The sequence below is a fragment of the Protomyctophum parallelum genome (assembly GCF_964188405.1).
Source record: "Protomyctophum parallelum genome assembly, chromosome: 11".
NCBI lineage: Eukaryota > Metazoa > Chordata > Actinopteri > Myctophiformes > Myctophidae > Protomyctophum > Protomyctophum parallelum.
Genome location: NC_139707.1, coordinates 8,059,975 through 8,084,531, shown reverse-complemented (window position 1 = coordinate 8,084,531; position 24,557 = coordinate 8,059,975). Strand labels below are relative to the sequence as shown.

General features: G+C 45.3%; 1 protein-coding gene across 1 annotated transcript in view; it reads right to left on the bottom strand.

The window, feature by feature from the left end:
* xpo4 (exportin 4) overlaps positions 1-24,557 on the bottom strand; it is a 98,599-nt gene that overhangs the window by 61,635 nt on the left and 12,407 nt on the right. The window contains 3 exon segments of the mRNA XM_083777460.1: positions 8,121-8,234; positions 20,038-20,190; positions 21,163-21,279. Coding sequence (XP_083633586.1) covers positions 8,121-8,234; positions 20,038-20,190; positions 21,163-21,279 — 384 coding nt within the window.

The window sequence follows — 24,557 nt, the reverse complement described above, 5'->3', positions numbered from 1 at the left end:
GGACACACACTGGTCTGATGAACCCATTCTGACCTGAGATCAGATTCTAAAAAATGTCAGTCGTTCTTCGATTTTTTCAAAAATAGCAGACCTACAAGCTCGTATCGCGCCACTCGGTGGCGCGATATGAGCTTGTAGATCTGCTATTTTTAAATAGCTAAAGCATAACATGATGCTGACACCAAAATGGGTGCCCGGTCAGAATAGGATAATGAATGAATGTACATAAGTAATAAGGATACAAATCAGCCATGTGCGGGTGAGTGTGTGTGTGTGTGTGTGTGTGTGTGTGTGTGTGTGTGTGTGTGTGTGTGTGTGTGTGTGTGTGTGAACACGAGTAAAGGACACAAAAGTGCTCAGGCCCAAATCGAGAGTTCGACACAGGCACACATACTTGGAAGATCTACAAGTGAAATGTGTGTGCACATGTAAACATACATGCTCTCACGCGCGCGCACGCACGCACGCGCACACACACGACAGACAGCTGTCAGTATTGCAGACGCCTTGCGATAACAAACGGGGCCGGCTACTAGAAATACCAAAGGGACAACACACCAGATCCCTGTAAGCCGAGAACCAAAATGACATCCATAATACACACGTCTTAATGTCAATACAGACCGACTGAAGCATGTCAAACATTTTTATTCAGATGCACGAGGTATAGGATTCTCATATCAAATCACACATTAGCACAGCAGGGCTGCGGGGACAAAACTGACTGAGCATAAGATTGGATTTTATTTTTTCTCTCGCCGTGATCCGTTTAGAATTTTTTTGACGCAAAAGGTTGACGATTCTTTTGGCATTTCACATTCTCCTCCTGGCCAAATCTATACCTCAACTTCACCGTATAGGTCAGCAGATATATTGACACAAAATGTTACAAATATTGAAATGACGTCAATTGGAAAAAGAAAATGAAAAGCAATTGAAAAGCCATTGAATTTATGTTGATCAAGCCAAGGTTTAAATCGATGTTCACTGAAATATAAGTGAAATGTACTGTATTAGAGAGAATATATTAGATGAAAAAATATATATTTTAGATGAAAAAGTATATCTATTAGATGAAAAAAAATATATATACAGTATATATACATTTATTAAGTGTTTATGAAAGTCTGCAACCTTTTTATGGCAGTCAACAAGTGGATGTGAAATCTGATACAATTTGCAATAAATTGCAGAACTCAAAATATGTCGAAGAACTGCAATCTATTTCAATGGTGGTACAAGAATGGTGATGAAATCCAACTATGAGGTTCCCTGGTGATTCCCACCTCTTAAAGGACAACTTTAGTTTTTTTCAACCAAGGTTCATGTTTTAGTTTGTTATTAGATCAGGGGTTCCCAAACTTTTTTGGACCAGGTACCCCTTTTGGGGTAGATCTTTTTCCAGGTACCCCCTCATCCTCGCAACACAGATAACAATATATTTACAACCACAAGCAGTGTTTCCTGCAGGAAAAAGCTTTGGCATGGTGCTGGGCGCAGGCCGCAGGGGGGCCTTCTTGCGTCGAACATTTTGATGAATTAATTAATTTGATTCAATAATTAATGAATAAGATTAATAAATTAAGATGAATTTGTATTATTGCTCTTGTATTGCTATTGGAGACACTGGGGGGACACTGGGCAGGCACTGGGGAGGCACTGGGGAGGCAATGGGGAGACACTGGGGAGGCACTCAGGGAGACACTGGGGAGGCACTCAGGGAGACACTGGGGAGGCACTCAGGGAGACACTGGGGAGGCACTCAGGGGACACTGGGGAGGCACTGGGAAGGCACTGAGGGGACACTGGGGAGGCACTGGGAAGGCACTGAGGGGACACTGGGGAGGCACTGGGGAGACACTGGGGAGCATGGGGAGGCACTCAGGGGGACACTGGGGAGGCACTGGGGAGGCACTGAGGGGACACTGGGGAGGCACTGGGGAGGCACTGAGGGGACACTGGGGAGGCACTGGGGAGACACTGGGGAGCATGGGGAGGCACTCAGGGGGACACTGGGGAGGCACTGGGGAGGCACTCAGGGGGGCACTGGGGAGGCACTCGGCTGGGCACTGGGGAGGCACTCAGGGGGGCACTGGGGAGGCACTCGGCTGGGCACTGGGGAGGCACTCAGGGGGACACTGGGAAGGCACTGAGGGGACACTGGGGAGGCACTGGGAAGGCACTGAGGGGACACTGGGGAGGCACTGGGGGGACACTGGGGAGACACTGGGCAGGCACTCAGGGGGACACTGGGGAGGCACTCGGGAGGCACTTGGGAGGCACTCAGGGGGACACTGAGGAGGCACTGGGGAGGCACTGGGGGGAAACGGGGAGGCACTGGGGAGGCACTCAGGGGGACACTGGGGAGGCACTGGGGAAGCACTGAGGGGACACTGGGGAGGCACTGGGAAGGCACTGGGGAGGCGCTGGGGAGAAACTGCAGCCACTGGGGAGACATTGGGGAGGCACTGGGGAGACACTGGGGAGGCACTCAGGGGGACACTAAGCAGACACTGGGGAGGCACCATGGCGGACACTGGGGAGGCACTGGGCAGACACTGCAGGGCAGACACTGGGGTGGCACTTGGGGAGGCACTGGGGAGGTACTGGACATTTCATATCACACACACACCATGATTCACTAGCCCCTCAAAAAAAAAAAAAAAAAAAAAAAAAGGGTTTTTTTTTTGGTTTTTTTTTTTTTTTAGGATGCCCTGGCTATGCGTCGCGTACCCCTAGGGGTCCGCGGACCCCACTTTGGGAACCGCTGTATTAGATAAAGTAAAAGATGAGTGTTAATCTTTTTTCATTTGCTGCTTTCTTTCGTTTTAGGGATTTTAGCTGTTTTTGACAGGGGGGCGGGGGCATTCGGGCATTGGGCTAAATATGCATTTTTTAACACAATTTTATGGTGATTTCTTTTTTTATGGTTTACTATAGTCCTAATAAACGCCAGGAAATTACATCTGGCCACAGAAGATCACAGGATCTACTGAATGTGAAGGTAGCCTACTGGGGGAAGGCTTATACTGTGTGTATAGGCTCAATATGTCAGTTTGTCACATTCAATAGATCCCGTGATCTTTTGTGGCCAGATGTAATTTCCTGGCGTTTATTAGGACTATAGTAAACCATAAAAAAATAAATCACCGTAAAATTGTGTTAAAAAATACATATTTAGCCCCATGCTCGAATGCCCCCGCCCCCCTGTCAAAAACTGCTAAAATCCCTAAAACGAAAGAAAGCAGCAAATGAAAGAAAATGAACACTCACCTTTTAGTTTCTCTAATAACAACCTAAAACATGAACCTTGGTTGAAAAAAACTAAAGTTGACCTTTAACAAATAGGCACGCAGCGTGATTGGATTCCTTACATCAACCACGGACGCAACAAAATGAAAACCGCTTCACCCGGGTGAGAAGTACACGTTATAAATGAACAGAAGTTCACTCCGTTATGCTGTGCTTAACCCATTCTGACCTGAGATCAGATTCATACGAGGTTTCCACTGGACACACACTGGTCTGATGAACCCATTCTGACCTGAGATCAGATTCTAAAAATGTCAGTCGCTCTTTGATTTTAAAAAAATAGCAGACCTACAAGCTCGTATCGCGCCACTCGGTGGCGCGATATGAGCTTGTAGATCTGCTATTTTTCAATAGCTAAAGCATAACATGATGCTGACACCAAAATGGGTTCAGAATGGGTTAACTCATTGACCGCCAACACCCCCATCTGGTGTCCGTTTCACTCGGAGAAGCCGAGAGTGAGGAAGTGAATTATTGTCGCTATGTAACGGGTGCTTCGATTGTTATTTAATCCACCCAAAACTTACATTTTGTACCAGAGGATCATTATCGTTTAGAGGAATGAGCCGCAAATCACCGCCGACCCACGGATCACTGGACAACCTGCTCCACAGCCGCTCCGAATGGGAACATAGATAAGAATCTGAATCTATCTATGAATTACACAAGATTGTTCCTTTAGCTATGTCTACCATTCTCTCTGCGTGTGTGTGTGTGTGTGTGTGTGTGTGTGTGTGTGTGTGTGTGTGTGTGTGTCTGTGTGTGTGTGTGTGTGTGCGTGCATGGGTCTACAGCAGTGGTTTTCAACAAGTGGTCCGGGGACCACCAGTGGTCCTTGAGGGGGTTCCAGGTGGTCCCCAGTTATATGGAGAGGTAACCAAATGGACCGTCCTTATAGATGTTTAACTCTTGAGCATAAAATGAAACCAAATTGACCCTCACCTCTCAAGTCAATTTGGTTTAATGTTATGCTCTCGAGTTAAATTATATTAAACATCTGCATCGCTTAATTTACAAGATGTCCACACATTTAGAGAGAATGTAGAAGAATTGTTATTTTATCAACGTTTGCCTGTCATCTCTCCTAATGGTATCAACATCAATACAGCATGGAACTGCACAAAACTTATCCAACGACAAATATTCTTACGTTTTGGGTCTGAGAGGCCTAAATGTCATCAAATGGTGAATAAATAATGGACCTTTGGTATGAAAATGGTCCACATCCAGTCATAACTGTGAGTTACAGCACACTGAACTCCCCGAGACCTCATTAGCTCCCACTGCTTCCTGATGGAATTATCTGGGGTTGTCGTGGCGACAGATTACAATCCCAGCCAGCGTGCACCGAGTTTTGGCTAATATCTCCCTCAGCAACTAAATTGGTTCCAGGCCCAGGCCGTAGCGTAACGGTCTGGGCACCGGACTGGTGATCCAGTCGCGGTGTGCCGCGGGTTCGACTCCCGGACCCGACACGGCCTTTACTGCATGTCATCCCCCCATCTCTCTCCCGTTTCCTGTCAGCCTACTATCTGTCCCTTAAAAAAAAAAAAATCAATAAAAGGCGTAAGCCGCAAAAAAAATATCTTTAAATTGGTTCCAGAGGTGAAAGCAATCACTGAGCACGCTCTGCTCCCTCACGCTGAGGACCAATCACTGAGCACGCTCTGCTCCCTCACGCTGAGAACCAATCACTGAGCACGCTCTGCTCCCTCACGCTGAGGACCAATCACTGAGCACGCTCTGCTCCCTCACGCTGAGGACCAATCACTGAGCACGCTCTGCTCCCTCACGCTGAGAACCAATCACTGAGCACGCTCTGCTCCCTCACGCTGAGAACCAATCACTGAGCACGCTCTGCTCCCTCACGCTGAGGACCAATCACTGAGCACGCTCTGCTCCCTCACGCTGAGAACCAATCACTGAGCACGCTCTGCTCCCTCACGCTGAGAACCAATCACTGAGCACGCTCTGCTCCCTCACGCTGAGAACCAATCACTGAGCACGCTCTGCTCCCTCACGCTGAGGACCAATCACTGAGCACGCTCTGCTCCCTCACGTTGTGAACTGTGTGTTGGAGTCCGTACGGTGGACCAAGCGTTAGGATAAAGGTGGTGGAAAAAGTACTAACATGTTTTACTTCAGTAAAAGTGTCAATACTGCAATGTAGAAGTACTCCATTACAAGAAAAATTATAAATGGACTTGAGTAAATCATCAAAATGTAGTTGAAGAACCAAAACGTTAAAGTACTCATTATGCAATATGCAGAATGTCCCATGTTTATGTTTTCAAGTATATAAATATAAATATATTTCGAAAATAGCAGATCTACAAGCTCACAATGCGTCACATTTATACAGGTTTGCGACTACGACTAAAACAGATTTGCTGTCCAAATCAACACTACCGTGAGTAAAGAATGGGCTGTTCTGTACTGGGTTTCCTCTGGGTGTAACTTTGACCTTCTCAATCAGAATCAAATAAACGCGATAACACAGCTGTGTTATCTGTGCAGATTTTGCATAGTTCATGACACTGTGTGTGGGAAGACATCAGAGTATAATGTTCTAGGAACCAGATATGGGCTTGAAGGTAGGGTACTAGGGTAAGCTCGTCTTTGGTTAAAATAAGTGTTAAAAAGCTCTATATCGTGATAGAAGTACTCGTTGATATGTGTGTTTGTTCAGTAACAGGAGTCTCCAACTCTCCTCAGCTTCTTATTAAACAGAAAAAGCATTTTCATGTAAGCGATGACTTAAAAATGTGGAAATGGAACACTATAAAAAATGAAGCTGATAAATGGCTACTCTCTCCTGAACCTTTTAGTTTTAACCAAATAACATCACTACCCTTGGAGCAGTATTTTACCGTTTGCAATCAGGGACTCAAGTGATGGAGCAGTTATTTGTCATTAACTAGCTGGGTATGGGTGACGGAGGAGGAATATTCTTTCGACAGTGGAGAAGTTGAGAGAGCCTAAAGGGGGGGGGGGGTTAACGGAGCCGTATTTGGCAGCACAGAGAAAATGGCTAAAGCAGTATAGTGCAAGAATTTGGCAGAGAGAGGTTGGATGGATGCTGAGGGAGAGAGAGAGAAAGAGAGAGAGAGAGAGAGAGAGAGAGAGAGGTGAGCAGTTTGTTCCACACCGTAAGCTAGGCCAGCGTGGGCTGGCTCACCTCTCTTTAAATACACAAGTCGACTACAAAAATACACAATCATTTCACTGGGGCTGTCCTCTGGATATCATAACGCAACAACAACAAAGACGGAACCTGTATAAATCAACTTAATGATGTAGTTAAAAAAAAACAGCTTGAAAACAGTTTGTAGAAAAAAGAAACGAGTTCAAATGAGATTGCTTGCCCCCCCCCCCCCCCCCTCAACTCAACTCAACTTGTAGTCCCACTGTGTCTGCCTTTCTTCATCGTAAATAAAGTAAACCATTAATGGTAAAGATTAGAATAAATTGTTTAAAAGGCATTGTGATTAAGAGAGAAGGACTAAAGAGGCTAAAGAACAATATGGAAATATGGAAGATGATCCAATGGCATTACAGTGGAGGACAAATGCAATGACAATGGACCAGGGAACAAAGAGAAATTATACCAGTCAGATGGACAGATTGCCAGACAGACAGATACTGTATAGACTGCAAAAATATATATATACAAACAAATGTATAGAAAGAAGGACAGAGATAAACAGACAGACGGATGGATGGAGAGTAGTCACAGTGAAGGGTTAGACAGAGAGAGACGCTTGGATAGACAGATGGAACGAATAGCCATAAATAGCTGGACAGAAAGACAGAAACAGACTGATAAGCGACACAGATGAACAGACATGAGCTTATACTGTAGATCTGATCTTTTTGAATTTTTTTGGAATATATATTCTTTCACAGCAAATATTTTTTAACTCAAATCGTAGCTTCTGTAGGGGGACGTCTACCCTGGAACAACATGTATTGACATGGGTTTGACGGCCAAATACAAATAATTCTGGGGGTTCCAGAACCACTGATATAGTTTTTTTCTGAAAACTGTCATGATTTAGAAGACAGATTGTCTCAGGTCTTATAGGGATGGAGCTCGAAACCCGATACACAACCAAACCCGATAACAAGCTTATTGAGTACCCGTTATCAATAAGCTCTGGGCTTAATCAAGCCCGTTATCGAGCATAGCGGTCCATGATTAACCCATTCTGACCTGAGATCAGATTCTAAAAATGTCAGTCGCTCTTCGATTTTTCAAAAATAGCAGACCTACAAGCTCGTATCGCGCCACTCGGTGGCGCGATATGAGCTTGTAGATCTGCTATTTTTAAATAGCTAAAGCATAACATGATGCTGACACCAAAATGGGTGCCCGGTCAGAATGGGTTAAACAATCAAGACAAGAGGCAATCAAGAAATAAATCAAATCACCCACGCTGGCACAAACCTGTCGGTCTAAAAGTGTATTGATACCTGCCAACCAGCGCTGCCCGGGTAAACAAAATTAAGCTTTTAACATGATGGCACACACTCACATTGACCAGTTCATTTCTTCAATATTATTTTCCAAAAGTAAAAAGGTCAATTGCCTTCCGTCTGTTGGAAAAGTACTGAATTTGAAGGCGCTAGTAAAAAATGTAATCAGAATTTATTGTCGTCTCCCGCGTTTCCACTAAATAATAGAAAATGCTCGATAAGCCTGTTGGATAAGGTGCTCATTATCAATACAAAATGTACGAGCTCCATCCCTAATTCTAAAGGCCCTTTTCAGATGGAAGACGGGCGGACAGATGGAGTGCGGTACTCACGGTGAAGAAGAGGTCCATGACGCGTGTGTCCAGCAGCGCCTCTCTCCACAGCTCCGTGGGCTTGAGCGTCACGTTCTGCGTGGACTCGAACATGGCGATGTAGTGGCGCCCCAGTGACCCGCCACACGTTAAGGCCAACGGCAGCATGGAGGGAGAGATTAGGAGGAGGAGGAGGAGGAGAGGGGAGGGGCAGCGTACACGCACACACACACACACACACACACGAGCGAGCTCACTGGCACTATAAGCTGTGTTCTGGCTGTGTATTTTGGTCTCCTCTGGTGTGGCTGGCCGTGGGTATCTTGTTGTTAGTCACTCAGCAGCTTCTCTCTCTCTCTCTCTCTCTCGCTCTCTCTTTCTCTGCCCTGGCTCTCACCCTCTCCAATAAATGCCTCCTCCTCCTCCTCCTCTTCCTCCTCCGCTGGAGTTTTGTGCGCTGCCTTCCTTACAGTATATGTCTCTCGCCCTTTCTCATCAGCTGTCTCCCTCTCTCTCTACCACACTTTCCTCTACCACCACGTCTCGCAACCTCTTTTTCACCCTCTCAGACAAAGCAAGACTCTCTCTCTCTCTCTCTCTCTCTCTCTCGCCCTCTGAGTCACTGTCCTCTCGCTCACCTCTCTCTCTCTCTCTGTCTCTATACTTCCGTACGTCTACTACAGTACGGTTGTTCACTTTCTCGTCTTCTCCTCTCTGTCCTTTTTAAATAAATGCCACAAAGACACTCTCTCTGCTCGGCTGAGCCACATGCAGCTCTCAGCCTATCATTGTCCAGACGTGGTCAAGACTTCTTACAAAGCCACATCACACACAAATGCATGCACACACACACGCAAGTACGCACACACACGCGCTCACACACACACCCTCCTCAACCGATTGGGGGGGGTCTCTCTCCCTCCTCTCGACCAATGGCGGTGACTCCCTCTTGGATCACTCCCACACAAAACCCACAACAAACACAACTTCTGTACTTCTCCGCTCTTCTCAGCCAATCAAACGTCTCGTTTGTTGCCCCAAACAACACCAATTCCTCCTCATCCACGACGACACACACACACACACACACACACACACACACACACACACACACACACACACACACACACACACACACACACCACACACACACCTCTCACACTCTCTCTTGGGTTACTGTAGAATCACATTCTTGCCGCTTAGCCAATCCAAACGATATTTTTTCTGCTCTCTGCTCTACAGAATCTTGAGATTCTCTTCCAGAGTCTCCTGTACAAAGCTCCCCCTCTCGTTCTGTAGCCAGTCTACATCTCTGTTCTCCCTCATTGACCTCTCTCTCTCTCTCTCTTTCACTGGACCCCCCCACAGGACTCTCTCCGTGCAGTCTTTGGAAAAAAGAAAATAAGCTCTCTCTTTAATTGGCCAATTGCGATTCTTCCTTCACAGTAAAATCCTTTGTCCCAATTTTTGTTCATAAAATCCCCCCCACCCGTCTCTCTCTCTCTCTCTCTCTCTCCTCATGTCTCTCAGCCTTGGCTTTGTGACAGCAGAAGGCCAGTATGAGGAAACTCCCACAGGAATGTCAGTTCAAAGCCAGGCATCGGCATCATGGGCCAGCGAGCCTATGCATTCCTCTAGAACGGACCCACAGTCACTCCCAATGCGAGCGTGCACACACACTTTTCAGCACAAAAGTTGGCACCTGTCTGCGTGCGTGCCTGTGTGTGCGTGCATGTCTGTGTGTGTGTGTGTGTGTGTGTGTGTGCGCGTGAGAGCCGCAGCTTTATGAGCTCGTTAAAAATAGCCGTGGACCAACAGCAGAACTCTTGAGAAGCTCTCAGAATGGAGGGTTAAGACACAGACTGATGGATAAGACGGAGTTTGCACGGTTGGATTAGTCAAGGACTTTCTCTTGTGTCAAGAGCTGAGCTGGTTTTGTTAAAACAGATTGTTCCCAAGACATCCCCAAGACATCCCCACACGTCTTTCTCCGCAGGAGGCCCAGGACACCTAGACACGTCTTTTTGGTCCTTTTTTTACCCGGTCGCTAAAATATTTAGATTTTAGCGATATTATATATTTAATATTATATATTTATTATTATTTTTTACAGCGGCCGTTGCTAGGCAACACATTCCTCAGAACTCCCGGACATGTTTTGCGCATGCACACAGCCATTCACTTCCTTGTTTACGGGCCGACAAAACTAGCTATTGTCTCTGAATCTACGGCGCTCTCCATGGTTTTCGATCAGAACGCCGATGTTCTGTCCTAACTCAAAGCACACAAAGCATCTTGTTTCTAAAGAGAGATCAGACTTATTAGCGCGAGGTAGTAATGGAACATTATACCTCCCGGTTTTGGGGGGGAAATGGAAGGCGGGACTTTTCAGAGTAAAATATGCCTCATCTGCTGGGCAATCTAGCACCATTCTTTTTGAAAAGTTCCTGGCACATAAAAAGTGTTAAAGGACAACTTTAGTTTTTTTTCAACCAAGGTTCATGTTTTAGGTTGTTATTAGAGAAACTAAAAGATGAGTGTTATTTTTTTTTTAATTTGCTGCTTTCTTTCGTTTTAGGAATTTGAGCTGTTTTTGATAGGGGGCGGGGGCATTTGAGCATGGGGCTAAATATGTATTTTTTTACAACATTTTATAGCGATTTATTTTTTAATTATTTACTATAGTCCTAATAAACCCCAGTAAACTTCATCTGGCCACAAAACATGACGAGTTCTACTGAATGTGTCAAACTGACATTGAGCCTATGACACACAGTGTGGCTTCCCCCCAGTAGGCTACCTTCACATTCAGTAGATCCTGTGATTTATTTGTGGCCAGATGTAATTTCCTGGGGTTTATTAGGACTATAGTAAGTAATAATTAAAAAAAAATCTCCATAATATTTAGTAAAAAAATACATATTTAGCACCATGCTCGAATGCCACCGCCCCCCTGTACAAAACAGCTAAAATCCTTAAAACGAAAGAAAGCAGCAAATGGAAAAAGAAAACTCATCTTTTACTTTCTCTAATAACACCCTAAAACATGAACCTTGGTTGAAAAAAAAAACTAAAGTTGTCCTTTAAGCATCTTAAGGGGGTGTTTACTTTTTATAGCCTTATTCAACACCTTCTATCCCTTGGTATTTGATTTTAAAGTTCAAGTTAGTCTTTCCTTATTTATATACTGTAGCCACACAACAATACAGTCAGTAGCAGTCATTGCTGGGAGTGTAATGCCCATGTGCAGAGATCAAATACAAAACAAAACATAAAATTAAAATAATTACAAATATGCAATAAGTAAAACATTTATATACAATAAGTCAAAGGTAGAACTGAATAATATAATATACAATTTTTGAACACTGAACTTAAAATAATAATTAACAGTAAACGAATCAGTGGTAATTTCAAATCAAAATAATGCTTAGTTTTAGTCTTGTGTAGTCTTTTGAATACAATTACATTTAGTTTAAATATCACAAGTTTAGCCTAAATATGCCTAAATATCATACGATTTTAGTTGGCTAAATCTATAGTTGATCGACCAAAATGTATTTTGTGAAAAAGGGTAGCAAAAACAAAAACAAAATCATAGTCTGAGTCAACGAAATTAACACAGAGATGAATCAATTTCTGGTCACATCCACAAGCGAGTGAGAGGATATCGGAAGACTGTGTAGATGGGGGGGAAGGGACAGACAGACAGACAACACCAAGCCTGCATGCTGGGGGGCAGACAGACAGACAGACAGACTGGGGGGCAGGCTGGGGGAAAGGCAGACAGACAGTGAGAAAAATGATGCTTGCTTCCCAGACTGGAGTAAAAATGTCAGGGTCCTGTTTGAACTCTGGCATAAAACTACTGTTTACGGAGTTGAACGTCTGCCATCCAACAACAATGGCTCTGGTACGTGTACGTGTGTGTACGTGCGCGCGTGCGCGTGTGTGTGTGTGTGTGTGTGTGTGTGTGTGTGTGTGTGTGTGTGTGTGTGTGTGTGTGTGTGTGTGCATGCCTGCAGGATGAGTAATGAGTGGCGTGGAGTGACTAGGACATGTGGCTGTGGTTTGGGGGGCTGTTTTTTAAAAAGACATCACCTGCTACCGTCCCACTCCTTCCAACAGGCGTAGGAATAACTGACACAGCGCGCCGGTGACTTTTCCGACGGAAAAACAGACTGACAGACTGACTGACTGACTGACAGATAGATAGATACATGGACAGAAGGACGGACAGACAGAAGTATTCAACCGGCCTAAAATAGACAAAAATACGGACACGCGATACGGGGCGACTGGCCCGAAAAACATGTAATCACACCGTAGTGCTATTATGCTGGAACTGCACCTTTCTAAACTCAACCTGTTGTATATGGAACATAGTCTCGAATCACACCTTTCTAAACTATTTTTGGCTATTTTTTACCTAACCTTGCTACTACAGAGTAAACATGCACATGTATATGTTACTCTTTTTTTTTGTCGTCGTTTTCTCTTTCTTGCACTCTTTATACTATCCCTTTGTTTTCTGTGCTAGCTGTGGTTGATGTTTGAATTGATGTTATGTTAACTATGCTGCTGAAAATACGTTTTACTCTTACGTACTGTACCTGTACACAAGATGTAACAATAAAGCAAAACCTTCCACCTTGCTGAAGCACACCAACCCAAAGTTAACCCAGGCAGGCAGCAGATTCTCAATGCCTCGCCAAATGTCCGCCTCTGTTTTCCACTTGAACAAGGACAGACTGACTGACGGACAGACACACATGAAGGATATTATCCACCGTCCAGTACACACTTTTATGTACTATATCTCGGCACATGCACGTGTCGTGCACGCAGAAATGAATATATATGCCAAGGACCACAATACGCACAATGCGTATTCAACACCAGGCCATACAAACGAAAAACAATCCACTCTCCGGCCAGATCCCAATATTTATAGCAATGAATGTGAAGCGTGACCTAGGTGCAGCAAGGATGCGGGAGGCCACATACAAGAATCCATCATTCTTTAAGCACTTGGAACTTTATACTTTGTTGACCGGAGTCTATTTTTGCCAAATGTTGAACCGGCGTTGCAGTAACAGCAACTTTGTGCCAAGCAGTTCTTGAACGTAACGTAACAGGGGTGACTAAAATGTTTTTGCAAGCTGGGCAAAAGACAAAATGTGACTGGTACATATATATATATATTAAAAAAAGAAAACTACAACTACTCACTGTAACAAACCTATGCTATAAATAGCAACTCATTAAAATACATCTGATTGCATTAGCCCGCTGTTGTTTCATATTTCCAATAATAAGCAGATGGGCTGATAATTCTTCAAAGCTATTATTTCAGCCATCCGAACGCTTTGCGCGTCCGAACGGAACCCTCATTTCACGAGGCCGACGGCTTAGCGAGCTTCCACGGTATCCTATATTCATTATGAGTGATGCTCATTAAGGACACCAGCCTGCGGGGCGACAGCGCCAGACCCGCCCGGCCCGGCCCGGCCCTGCCCTGCCCTGCCCGGCCCCGCCTGCCAGTCGTCCTGCATGTGAGGAGCTATGCAGAGGCGCGTGGTGGGGTTTAAGTGATATATCCTCCCTTAAGTCTCCCATCAGCGTCGCCATCTGAAATAACAGTGCAGGAATGCCTCTTAACCCCCCCCCCCAGCCACACACATACACACACGCACGCACCTCTTCTTCACTCCCTACTCTCTCTCTCTCTCTTCACTCGCTACCAGTCTTTTCTTTCCTCTGGCATTGTCTCTCCTTTCTCTCCATTTCTTTCTCTCTATCTCTCTCTCTGCTCACTGTCTTTCTTCACTCGCCCTGGCGTGCCGTGCCAAACCCCCCCCCCCCCCCTCCCTCCCTCCTTCCCGCCCTGTCCGGTATGTTTGGACAGCGGTGCTCAGAGATTCTTCCTCGTCTCCTCAAGACAAGCGGACTCAGCTTACACCCTCCTAATCCCAGCCTTAACCTGGGCCGACGACGACAGACTAATAAGAATAGTGGGAGGCAGTGTGTTTAGGGGGGAGGGGAAGGGGAGGAACGCAAGGCAGGTGGTTAAACTCTGTGATAAAGGAAGGGTTATTAGTTGTTGTATACGGGCAGCAGCCAGCCGGTCACTACTCATTAAAACTTCGCCTGCAACACAGCAAAATCTGCACTGAAATTCTGCAGTTCTTACCCACCAAAAGGGGAATTTCACTTTGAGAAACTCCTGGGGGTCATTTTTACGTCTACTCTGACTTGTGCGTGCTTGTGCACCACAGATATATAGTAGGTAAACAGGAAACGGGGGGGGGGGGGGGGGGGGGGGGGACAGACACACAGCAAAGTCCGTTGGGATCGGGAATTGAACCTGCGACACACTGTCATGCTGGATTACCAGCCAAGCTGCCTGGACCGCTAAGCCGTCCCAGGCCCCACAGACAATCAAGTTGCTTGATTCAACATGTAGATATTTCATATTAAATTGATCAGTTCAAAGAGAGGATTGTGTGCAAATCTCGTCGTCTGTAATTAGGCCAGGTGCTGGACGTCAAGGCATCAAAGGAGGAGAAACATCCACATGTTTCTATAGCTATTTAATGGCAAAATTGCAAAGTTTCGACCCTTTAGGTAGGTCTTCATCAGGGAAAAATTTATAAAAAGGCAATTGTGTCCAAAAAAGGCGTAAACGTAAACGTACCCTATTGGCCTGAATATAAGACTATGGGTTGTTTTTTCCATTCTGACCTGAGATCAGATTCATACGAGGTTTCCACTGGACACTACACTGGTCTGATTAACCCATTCTGACCCGAAATCAGATTCTAAAAATGTCAGTCGTTCAAAGTCGTTCAAAAATAGCAGACCTACAAGCTCATATCGCGCCACTCAGTGGCGCGCTATGAGCTTGTAGATCTGCTATTTTTCAATAGCTAAAGCATAACATGATGCTAACACCAAAATGGGTTCCCGTTCAGAATGGGTTAATGGAAATATCCTAAAATATGGGCTTGTATTATAATCGGGGACCAGATTATTTGACATTCAATGTTCTTTTCCCACAAAGAGTCTTGAAAAATGGGGGTTGTCTTATAATCAGAGTCGTCTTATATTCGGCACAACACACGGGTATTATCGAGCATGACGACGATACGGCGAGAACAGGAGCGTGTTGAAGTGGCGTGCGGCGCTGTCAGAGAGAGAAGAAGCGAGCGCGGAGGGAGGTCCCTCTGTCTGTCAACGAGGACAGCCGTTTACAGCACCTGACCGCGACGAGGCCTCACTTCGACCGCACAAGGGTCAGAGGGACCGACCGCCGCGTGGAGAGACGCGCTGTGCTATACAGACAGACGACACAAGAGCCTGGGGGGGAGGGGGGGCTACAGCGTGGACAGATGACACGCATGCCACACAGTTTTTCTTTTCCTGAAGTATGGAGACCTCTCTTTGGTGTTTTAAAAAAGGCCTCTTTGAGGTGTGTGCGTGTGTAACAGGCGTGTGCTGCTGTCAGGCAGCACAATTAAGGAGCGGCCCCTTGACACACACACACACACGGCCACACGCATGCGTCTCATCACACACACACACGCGTGTTCTTCTGAGGCCAGCGGACAGGCGGCCCGCCCTGCACTCGTCCCAGAGCTCCCAGTGGCTATCATCAATCTGCTGGCCTTTCCACCGGCTGCACCACTTAGAGGCTTCTCTCACTCACTCGCCGTGATGGTCCTTCAGCAGCAGAAGCCCAGACGGACAATTCTCTCTTTTTTAAAAAAATGATTCTCATGAAAAAAAAAAAAAAAATCTGCAATCAGTTTCATCTCAATTAATTTTGTTCTGGACTTTAACAACCAAGTCTAGCCCGGCAGTAAAGACTATATAACACCAGAGAGGGTCGTGTAAACATTCTTGGCTTTGATGGTATCTTATGCCTCTTTTAGACAGCGACCATCTCCAGATAAAAGTGGAAAAAGATTTCCACTCTGGAAGGTGGTTTCACTTTGTTGCGTTTTCACCTCCTGAAAACACCGTTCTCGTCTAAAGGGACGATACTTTATTTTGCCGTTTTATATGAACACCATTCTCGTGTAAAGACCACCCTATATTAGGTGTAGTTGATGCAGAAACACATTAACACAACATCATTGCCTTGATGCAAGTAATATTAACGAGTGCCAATGAGGGCCAGCTAGACAGTGACACACACACACACACACAAACACACCTCAGCTTTGCTGAACTGAAGTGACTCACTGGAATCACTTGAATATGACTGAAGATATGATACTGTTTACTGTGATTATGGTAAGCTTACATTTCATACACACACACACACGCATACACACCACATAGTGACATTAAATCTCCTGTAACTGTAACCAGCAAAAAAACATATAATGAGAATCGTGATTCTATCTATATATAAAATATTTATTTTACGCCCCTAGTGAGTGGGGTTCATTTTCACCTGTCCAACACTAATAGACAGCTACCATCTCCAGATAAAAGTGGAAAAAGATTTCCACTCTGGAAGGTGGTTTCACTTTGTTGCGTTTTCACCTCCTGAAAACACCGTTCTCGTCTAAAGGGACACCAGCAAACGATACTTTATCTTGCCGTTTTCTATGAACGTTCTCTAAGAACCACCGCTCATCCGCTGAAAAAACTTAAGAGAGGTGCTGGAGCCACAAAGGGAACATGAGAAAGAATTAAGGGAAGCTCCGCACACTCAGATCTGCAGCACAATCAATTTATTTGGCAAGCTTTCGCTCTACTGACCTTCTTCAGGCATCTCAACCTGTCCAACACTAACATGCATATCTATGGAACATGTCCATGGGACTTTGTGCAGCCCAATCGCATCCTTCCTTCCTTCCTCCCATACTTTCTTTCAGAATGCACGCCACAAAGACTAGTATGCATATATTATATATATTACATGCACATATATTATAAAACTAAACTGTAGTTTCAGTTCATTTAACTCACAGCTGTCACTGAAACTCTGAGATGGAAACTCTAACCCAATTGTTCCATTTGGTTGGTTGTTAAATGTATTCATTGTGTGACAATTTGACACTGAGGAGGAGTACTGCGTATTTTAAGATGTCAGTACAAACTTGTAACAAACTAATAACAACCTGCAATATGAATTCAGGTATCAATCACACAGCTTGCAGCAAACGTAGGCATGCACGCACATAAGATTTCAAAGTATCTCTGTGAAATACACACAGACACACACACATGCCTGGCATTCCAAGGACAGACTCAACTAGCTACCGAGGGGTGTGTGTGTGTGTGTGTGTGTGTGTGTGTGTGTGTGTGTGTGTGTGTGTGTGTGTGTGTGTGTGTGTGGTATTAGAGTCTGGTATGGTATGACATGGGGATGGACAGACATGACAGACAGCTCTTTGAAAGTGATCTGTGCCCACACGCCACTTCAAGATCCCCTTAACCCATTCTGACCTGGGATCAGATTCTATACAAGGTTTCCACTGAACACACGCTGGTCTGATCAACCCATTCTGACCTGAGATCAGATTCTAAAAAATGTCAGTCGGTCTTCGATTTTTCAAAAATAGCAGACCTACAAGCTCGTATCGCGCCACTCGGTGGCGCGATATGAGCTTGTAGATCTGCTATTTTTCAATAGCTAAAGCATAACATGATGCCAACACCAAAATGGGTGCCCGGTCAGAATGGGTTAAGCGGACAGACAGACAGACAGACGCACATCCAGGCTCAGCAGGCTGAGATCACAATGGGCTCCATAATCCTGGACCGAACACACATCAGTGGTTAGTTAGCACCGTAGCCCGATACTGCGTTCACACCAGGGGCGACAAAGCAGCAGGCCACGAGTAATTTTCAATGGAAGTCAAGCTACAAAGTGAAAGAGATGACCTCGACATTTCTCTAACAACGACGCAGTGAACAGTCAACTATGATTGGTTTCTCAACTGTGATTTATAGCAGTGGTTTTCAACCAGTGGTCCTTGAGGGGGTTCCAGGTGGTCCCCAGCTAAATGATGAAAAGTAGGCCCAGGCCGTAGCGTAACGGTCTGGGCACCGGACTGGTGATCCAGTCGCGGTGTGCCGCGGGTTCGACTCCCGAACCCGACACGGCCTTTACCGCATGTCATCCCCCCATCTCTCTCCCGTTTCCTGTCAGCCTACTATCTGTCCCTTAAAAAACCAATAAAAGGCGTAAGCCGCAAAAAAATATCTTTAAAAAAAAAAAATGATGAAAAGTACGGGTCATTTGGTTTAATTTTACACTCTCAAGAGTAAAATTATCTGCATTACTTATATTAATATACAAGAAGTCTACGCAATTACAGAATGTAGAATAATTGTTATTTTTGATCAACGGTTATCTCTCCTATGGTTCAATACAGAATGGAATTGTGGACAAAAATCGTATCCAACAATAACAAAATATTCAAAGTTTTGGGTCTGAGAGGCTAAATCTCATTAAATGGTGCTCCGTGGCTCAAATGCCAAATAAATAATTGACCTAGATATGAAAAGGGTTGAAAACCACCGATTTATAGGACTGACTGTCCACGCTGTTGTTTTGTTACGAGAGGCCATCAAGCTCAAGATGAAAATCTGTGTGCCTTTACAATGGAATGTGGTAATGGTGCAATGCAAATGGAGCCTTGAAGTTGAACCACACAGTGACAGAAATCTAACATCACAACATGCTCCCAGCCAGCAGATACGGCCATATCTAACATCACAACACGAATCCCAGCCAGCAGATACGGCCAAGTCGACCATATCTCGGCCCGGGAAACACTCCCATGGGAAGCGCTGCGGTCGTTGGACCAGACAACCCCGGCGACTCCCTTCCACACCTGACCTTGAAGGCTCGTGGTAGACAGACAGGATGCACTTGTTCAGACCCGTTTACACCAGATCCGCGTGAAAACCAAGCCTGTATAACCTGTCGGTGTCTGTCAACACCGTCTGCTGATAAGACAACACCTGGCACATCGTACGCACTAAGGAGCTCATCTGCGGAGAATACGTGTCACTGACCCTACTTGCTCATTTCCTGCCTCGACCATACACTCTCGCTCAATCCAATGTCTCCATTTCTCTCTCTCTCTCTCTCTCTCTCTCTCTCTAGCCAGACAGTAGCGTCAAGAAGCATGCGTCTCTTCAGGGTTTTTAAATAGCTGGTGGATGGAAATGACGCTCGAGCGCCGCTTCAACTTGTAGTGTCGGCAAAAAAGTGACGCTACAAGTTTATCCCACGATTTTGTAACCCATTTTTCACCCCTGTGTCAATCATCTAATGTGATCCTGGGCTCTACACACCCTCCGCCAACCTGGGGAGAGCAACGGACTTAACTCATGCTTCCTTCATGCCTGAGTGTCCAAGTTGCTCCTTTACACCTGACAGGGGGGAGTTTCCCTGGTTGGACGTATAGCGCGTGGAAGGAACACGTTATTCCAACCAGTTCCTTTCCCCTCCATCAGGCGCCCCGGCTGGCCAGGGGGAGGCAGTTTAGAGACCAGGATTACTGCATGTTTTTGTGAGGGTACCTACCCTAGGGGACACGGGGCGAACATGCAAACTCCACACAGAAAGGCCCTTTCGCCAACCCCCGCCTTCGGGTATGGGCACTGATGACGCGGAGGAGGAAACACGCCGCCAGCACCCACAGCTCCCCGAGCGGGAATCGAACCCAGGACCTTCTAGCTGTGAGGAGACAGCACTACCCACTGTGCCACCGTGCCCCTCGTTGCCGCCCTCTTGACCCTACTGTCTGGGTACACTGTCTCTCGTGCCACCAATATTTTCTTTGATGTTTAGCCTTGTCTCGTTGCCTGCCGATTTAAATAATTCTTCAGTATCCACAGGCATCGCATTTTACTTACATACACACACACGCACACGCACACGCACACGCACACAAATAAAAAGGATATGATTGGGTGGCAGGAAGTTCCAGCTGAGGACCTGATTGGCCAGGGCCAGGTAGCGCTGGAACACGGAGGACATCTGGGCGTTGAGGTTCTCCCGGCGGCTGAACTCCTGCAGCACCTCCATGGTCAGAACAAAGATCTGACGCAGGTCCTCCTCCTGGTGGACGAGAGGAGACATGACAGGTCAGAAAACTGTCACGCTTTAGATTAAGACCTTTAGTAGATTCTGGTCCCACGTTTTAACCCATTTTGGGGCAGGAACCCCTTTTGGTGTTGGCATTATGTTATGATTTAGCTATTGAAAAATCTAGCAGATCTACAAGCTCATAGCGCGCCACCGAGTGGCGCGCTACGAGCTTGTAGGTCTGCTATTTTTGAAAAAATCAAAGGACGACTCACATAGAAACATAGCTTTTTCAGAAAAACTGATGTAGAAGACATTTTTAGAATCTGATCTCATAGTCCAGGCAAAATGAGCTAGAATGCCTGGACTATCAGGTCAAAATGGGTTAATTGACTAGGGCAGTAGTTCCCAAATGTTTTAATTGACTAGGGCATTAGTTCCCAAACGTTTTAGCTCGAGACCAAAAGAGAATGTTGATGTCTTCCCAGGGCCAGGACCCAAACTAGTGAAAATAGCCGATCTACAATCTCACAAAAAAATACCTTGTAGAGCCATAAAAATTGGTCCTGGACCCAGTTTTGTAAGCTACTATAGGGTCCCCCCAGAGCCACAGTGTATATACTGTACTCTACTTGGGTCTGCTCCTTCTCTTCCCTCTACATCACAGGTTCTCAATGTGGGGTCCATTTGGTTGCCTTTGGGCGCTCTCAGAGTTAAATTAACACTTAAGGCCTATTCATACTCCAGTTTGAGGTGATAAGGTGACCACTGAACTACAACATGACATGACATAAGGCCGCAGTGCGACTCACCGCGGCGCTCACCCCAACACATGATCTCTCGGCTTTTACTGACCTTTCACGGTGGTCACCTTATCACCTAAAACTGGAGTAGGATGTTTAGGATTTAACAGCAGTTGGGAGTATGAATAGGCAATAGGCCTTTAGGATTTAACAGCGTGTAGGGTTCTAATTTCTGTCTTTTTTTCCCGCGAGGCTGACCGACCTGGAAGAGCCTCTTGCAGGAGCCGTGGAACTCCATGCTGAGTCCGATGCTGCTGGTCTTACTGGAGCTGGAGAACTCACTGAGCAGAGCATTCAGGATGGAGCAGGCCAGCGTCTGCTGCAGAGAGACACACACACACACACACACACACAGAGGGTTGTCACCAGCATGACGCTTTACGTAAGTTTCATGAAAAATGTTATGTTGCTAAATCGGGAACTGCCCATAGATCCGAAGTCCCGTTAGTCCGAACATGCACTGCTCCCGTGCTTGCGGTTAGGTTTAGGTTTGCTCCCGTGCTTGCGGTTAGGTTTAGGTTAGGGTTAGAGATAGGGATAGTCATTTCGGAACAATGAACCTTCTGACTAATGACATGTTACCGCTAAATCTGTGGTGTTCAAACTTTTTCATGTCAAGGACCCCCACAATTATTTGGTCTGCACCCAAAGTCCAAACACATTTAGACATTTTAAGAATCTATTTATGTCCACACAAAGGAAAATGCACAAGGACACAAACATTATGGGTGCAGTTATGTTACAATCACAAGCCTATATGACACATGTCTTGGAATCATGATACAGCAAGAAGGTCACTCAGCAGCGTCTCTGATAGCCATATTCGTTCACATGACGGTGCAGGACTAGGCTTGTTCTCATATGGTGGCATAGAAAGCATAGACATAGACACACACACACACACACACACACACACACACACACACACACACACACACAAAATAATCGTATTTACATACTGTACATAATGATACTAACTAGGGCTGTCAATCGATTAAAATATTTAATCTGATTAATCGCATGATTGTCCATAGTTAACTGTGATTAATCGCAAATTAATCGCATATTTTGTATACGTTCTAAATATACCTTAAATCAGTGGTTTTCAAGATTTTTCATATCAAGGTCCATTATTTATTCTGCATTTGAGCCACGGACCACCATTTGATGACATTTAGCCTTCCAGACCCAAACTAAAGAACTGTATTGATGTTGGCCAATGGTACCATTACGAGAGATAACAGGCCATGTTGATCAAAATAACATGTTTTCTAAGTTTTCTAATTGTGTAGACTTAAATTAACTTAAGTAATGCAGCTGTTTAACAATTATTCAACTCTTCAGTGTAAAATTGCCATGAGTCTCTCAACCATTCTGTCAAACTTCACAGTGCGTTAATCACGCGTTTAAAAAAAATAGTGCCGTTAAAAGGATTGTGAGTTAACTAGTTAATAGTGCGTTAGCCTGACCTAAGCAGAGACATTTCTGGCCTAGATGGGAGGGTCGCGCCTCAGAAATGCGCGCAACCTGATTGGATCTCATCGATCTGTCCGTCACCCCCGGCCCCTCCTCTCCCCCCTAGTGCAGCGCTACGTCACATCATTTAGAGCGACGCCCACCCGGAAGGGTTGACTCCCACTTTTAGACTGGTTCAGCCCACGGCTTTTTCCAGGCTTTCATCTTTTGCGCAGACGAAATGAAAGCCTGGGTATCGAGGCTAATAGTGCGTTAACTTTGACAGCCCTAATACTAACACGTTCAGTTAGTGTTTTGTAAAGCAATATTCACACCGTGCTTCAAACCACAACATGGAGTAGAATAAAATCATTTTAACAGCTTTAGTGTTAAATTAAACCATTCTGAGCAGGAACCCCTTTTGGTGTTTAAAAGCAATATTTTATACTTTAGCTATTGAAAAATAGCAGATCTACAAGCTCATAGCTTGCTATACGAGTCTGCTATTTTTGAAAAATCATGAAAATGTGGCGCAAATCTTTTAATATATATTCTTTCACAGCGAACGTTTTTAACTCAAGTCTTTGCTTCCGGGGGGGTCCCTGGAACAACATATTTTCAGATGGGGGTCGGTGGCCAATTACATATCATTTTTGGGGTCCTTGACATGAAATATTGAGCACCACTGATCTAGAAACATGGGTATTTCAGAAAACTGTCAGGACATTTTTTTTCTTTTCGACGTCTAAATGGGTTAAATTAACCCATTCTGACCGGGCACCCATTTTGGTGTCAGCATCATGTTATGCTTTAGCTATTTAAAAATAGCAGATCTACAAGCTCATATCGCGCCACCGAGTGGCGCGATACGAGCTTGTAGGTCTGCTATTTTTGAAAAAAATCGAAGAACGACTGACATTTTTAGAATCTGATCTCAGGTCAGAATGGGTTCGTCAGACCGGCGTGTGTCCAGTGGAAAACCTCGTATGAATCTGATCTCAGGTCAGAATGGGTTAACACCGAGGTCAGAGGATTGGTTGCATCAGGTTCCCATCACCAGGAAGGTGGAAGGTTGCATCAGGTTCCCATCACCAGGAAGGTTGCATCAGGTTCCCATCACCAGGAAGGTTGCATCAGGTTCCCATCACCAGGAAGTGGCTGGTGGTGTCTGACCAGCAGCCACAGCGGTTAGTGGCTTGCTCGACTCAGCGGCCACGCTAACCATTTTACCAACCAACTCCATCTCAGCGGCCACGCTAACCATTTTACCAACCAACTCCGTTTTTAGATTAGAATAAGAACACAAAACGATGGCTGGCCACCTGCCACAGAGGCTATTATTAAACCAAAACCCTCCCAAACATCTCATTATTTCCTTTACCTAATAATAATAATGTCACGTGGGTTTAGATTAGATAACGCCAGAAAAGCAAGCCGTCAGTTTCTTCATTCCAATGCTGAAGTGATCATGATGATCACACATTTCAACCCATTATTTTGCCCCCATAGTGACTCTTCTTCAAAACATCGAAATGGTCTTTTTTCAGATAGACAAATTAGGAGGACATTATCTTTGTCTGAGCCCTGTTCGCAACACCCTCTCTTGAGAACTAGCAACACTGATCATAGGACGTCTGTGAGACGTGGGGTTACCACTCTCACTTCGGAGACCATTTGTGTACCATTTTGTATTATTGGCGAGGTGAGGAATTGGCCATCTTGTCACTATATTAACCCATTCTGACCTGAGATCAGATTCATACGAGGTTTCCACTGGACACACACTGGTCTGATTAACCCCATTCTGACCTGAGATCAGATTCTAGAAATGCCAGTCGCTCTTCGATTTTTCAAAAATAGCAGACCTACAAGCTCGTATCGCGGCACTCGGTGGCGCGATATGAGCTTGTAGATCTGCTATTTTTCAATAGCTAAAGCATAACATGATGCTGACACCAAAATGGGTGCCCGGTCAGAATGCGTTAAGAATCTTTGATAAAATGCATGAGTGTTTGCCTGGTGACAGACAGCTGGGAACGTCCAACCCTGGCAGCAGTCTAACCTCTTGGAGAGCTAGTGCCATCTAGTGGACCAAGACGACATGTGCATGTATATCTCCACCCAGTCTGCTTCATCACTAAC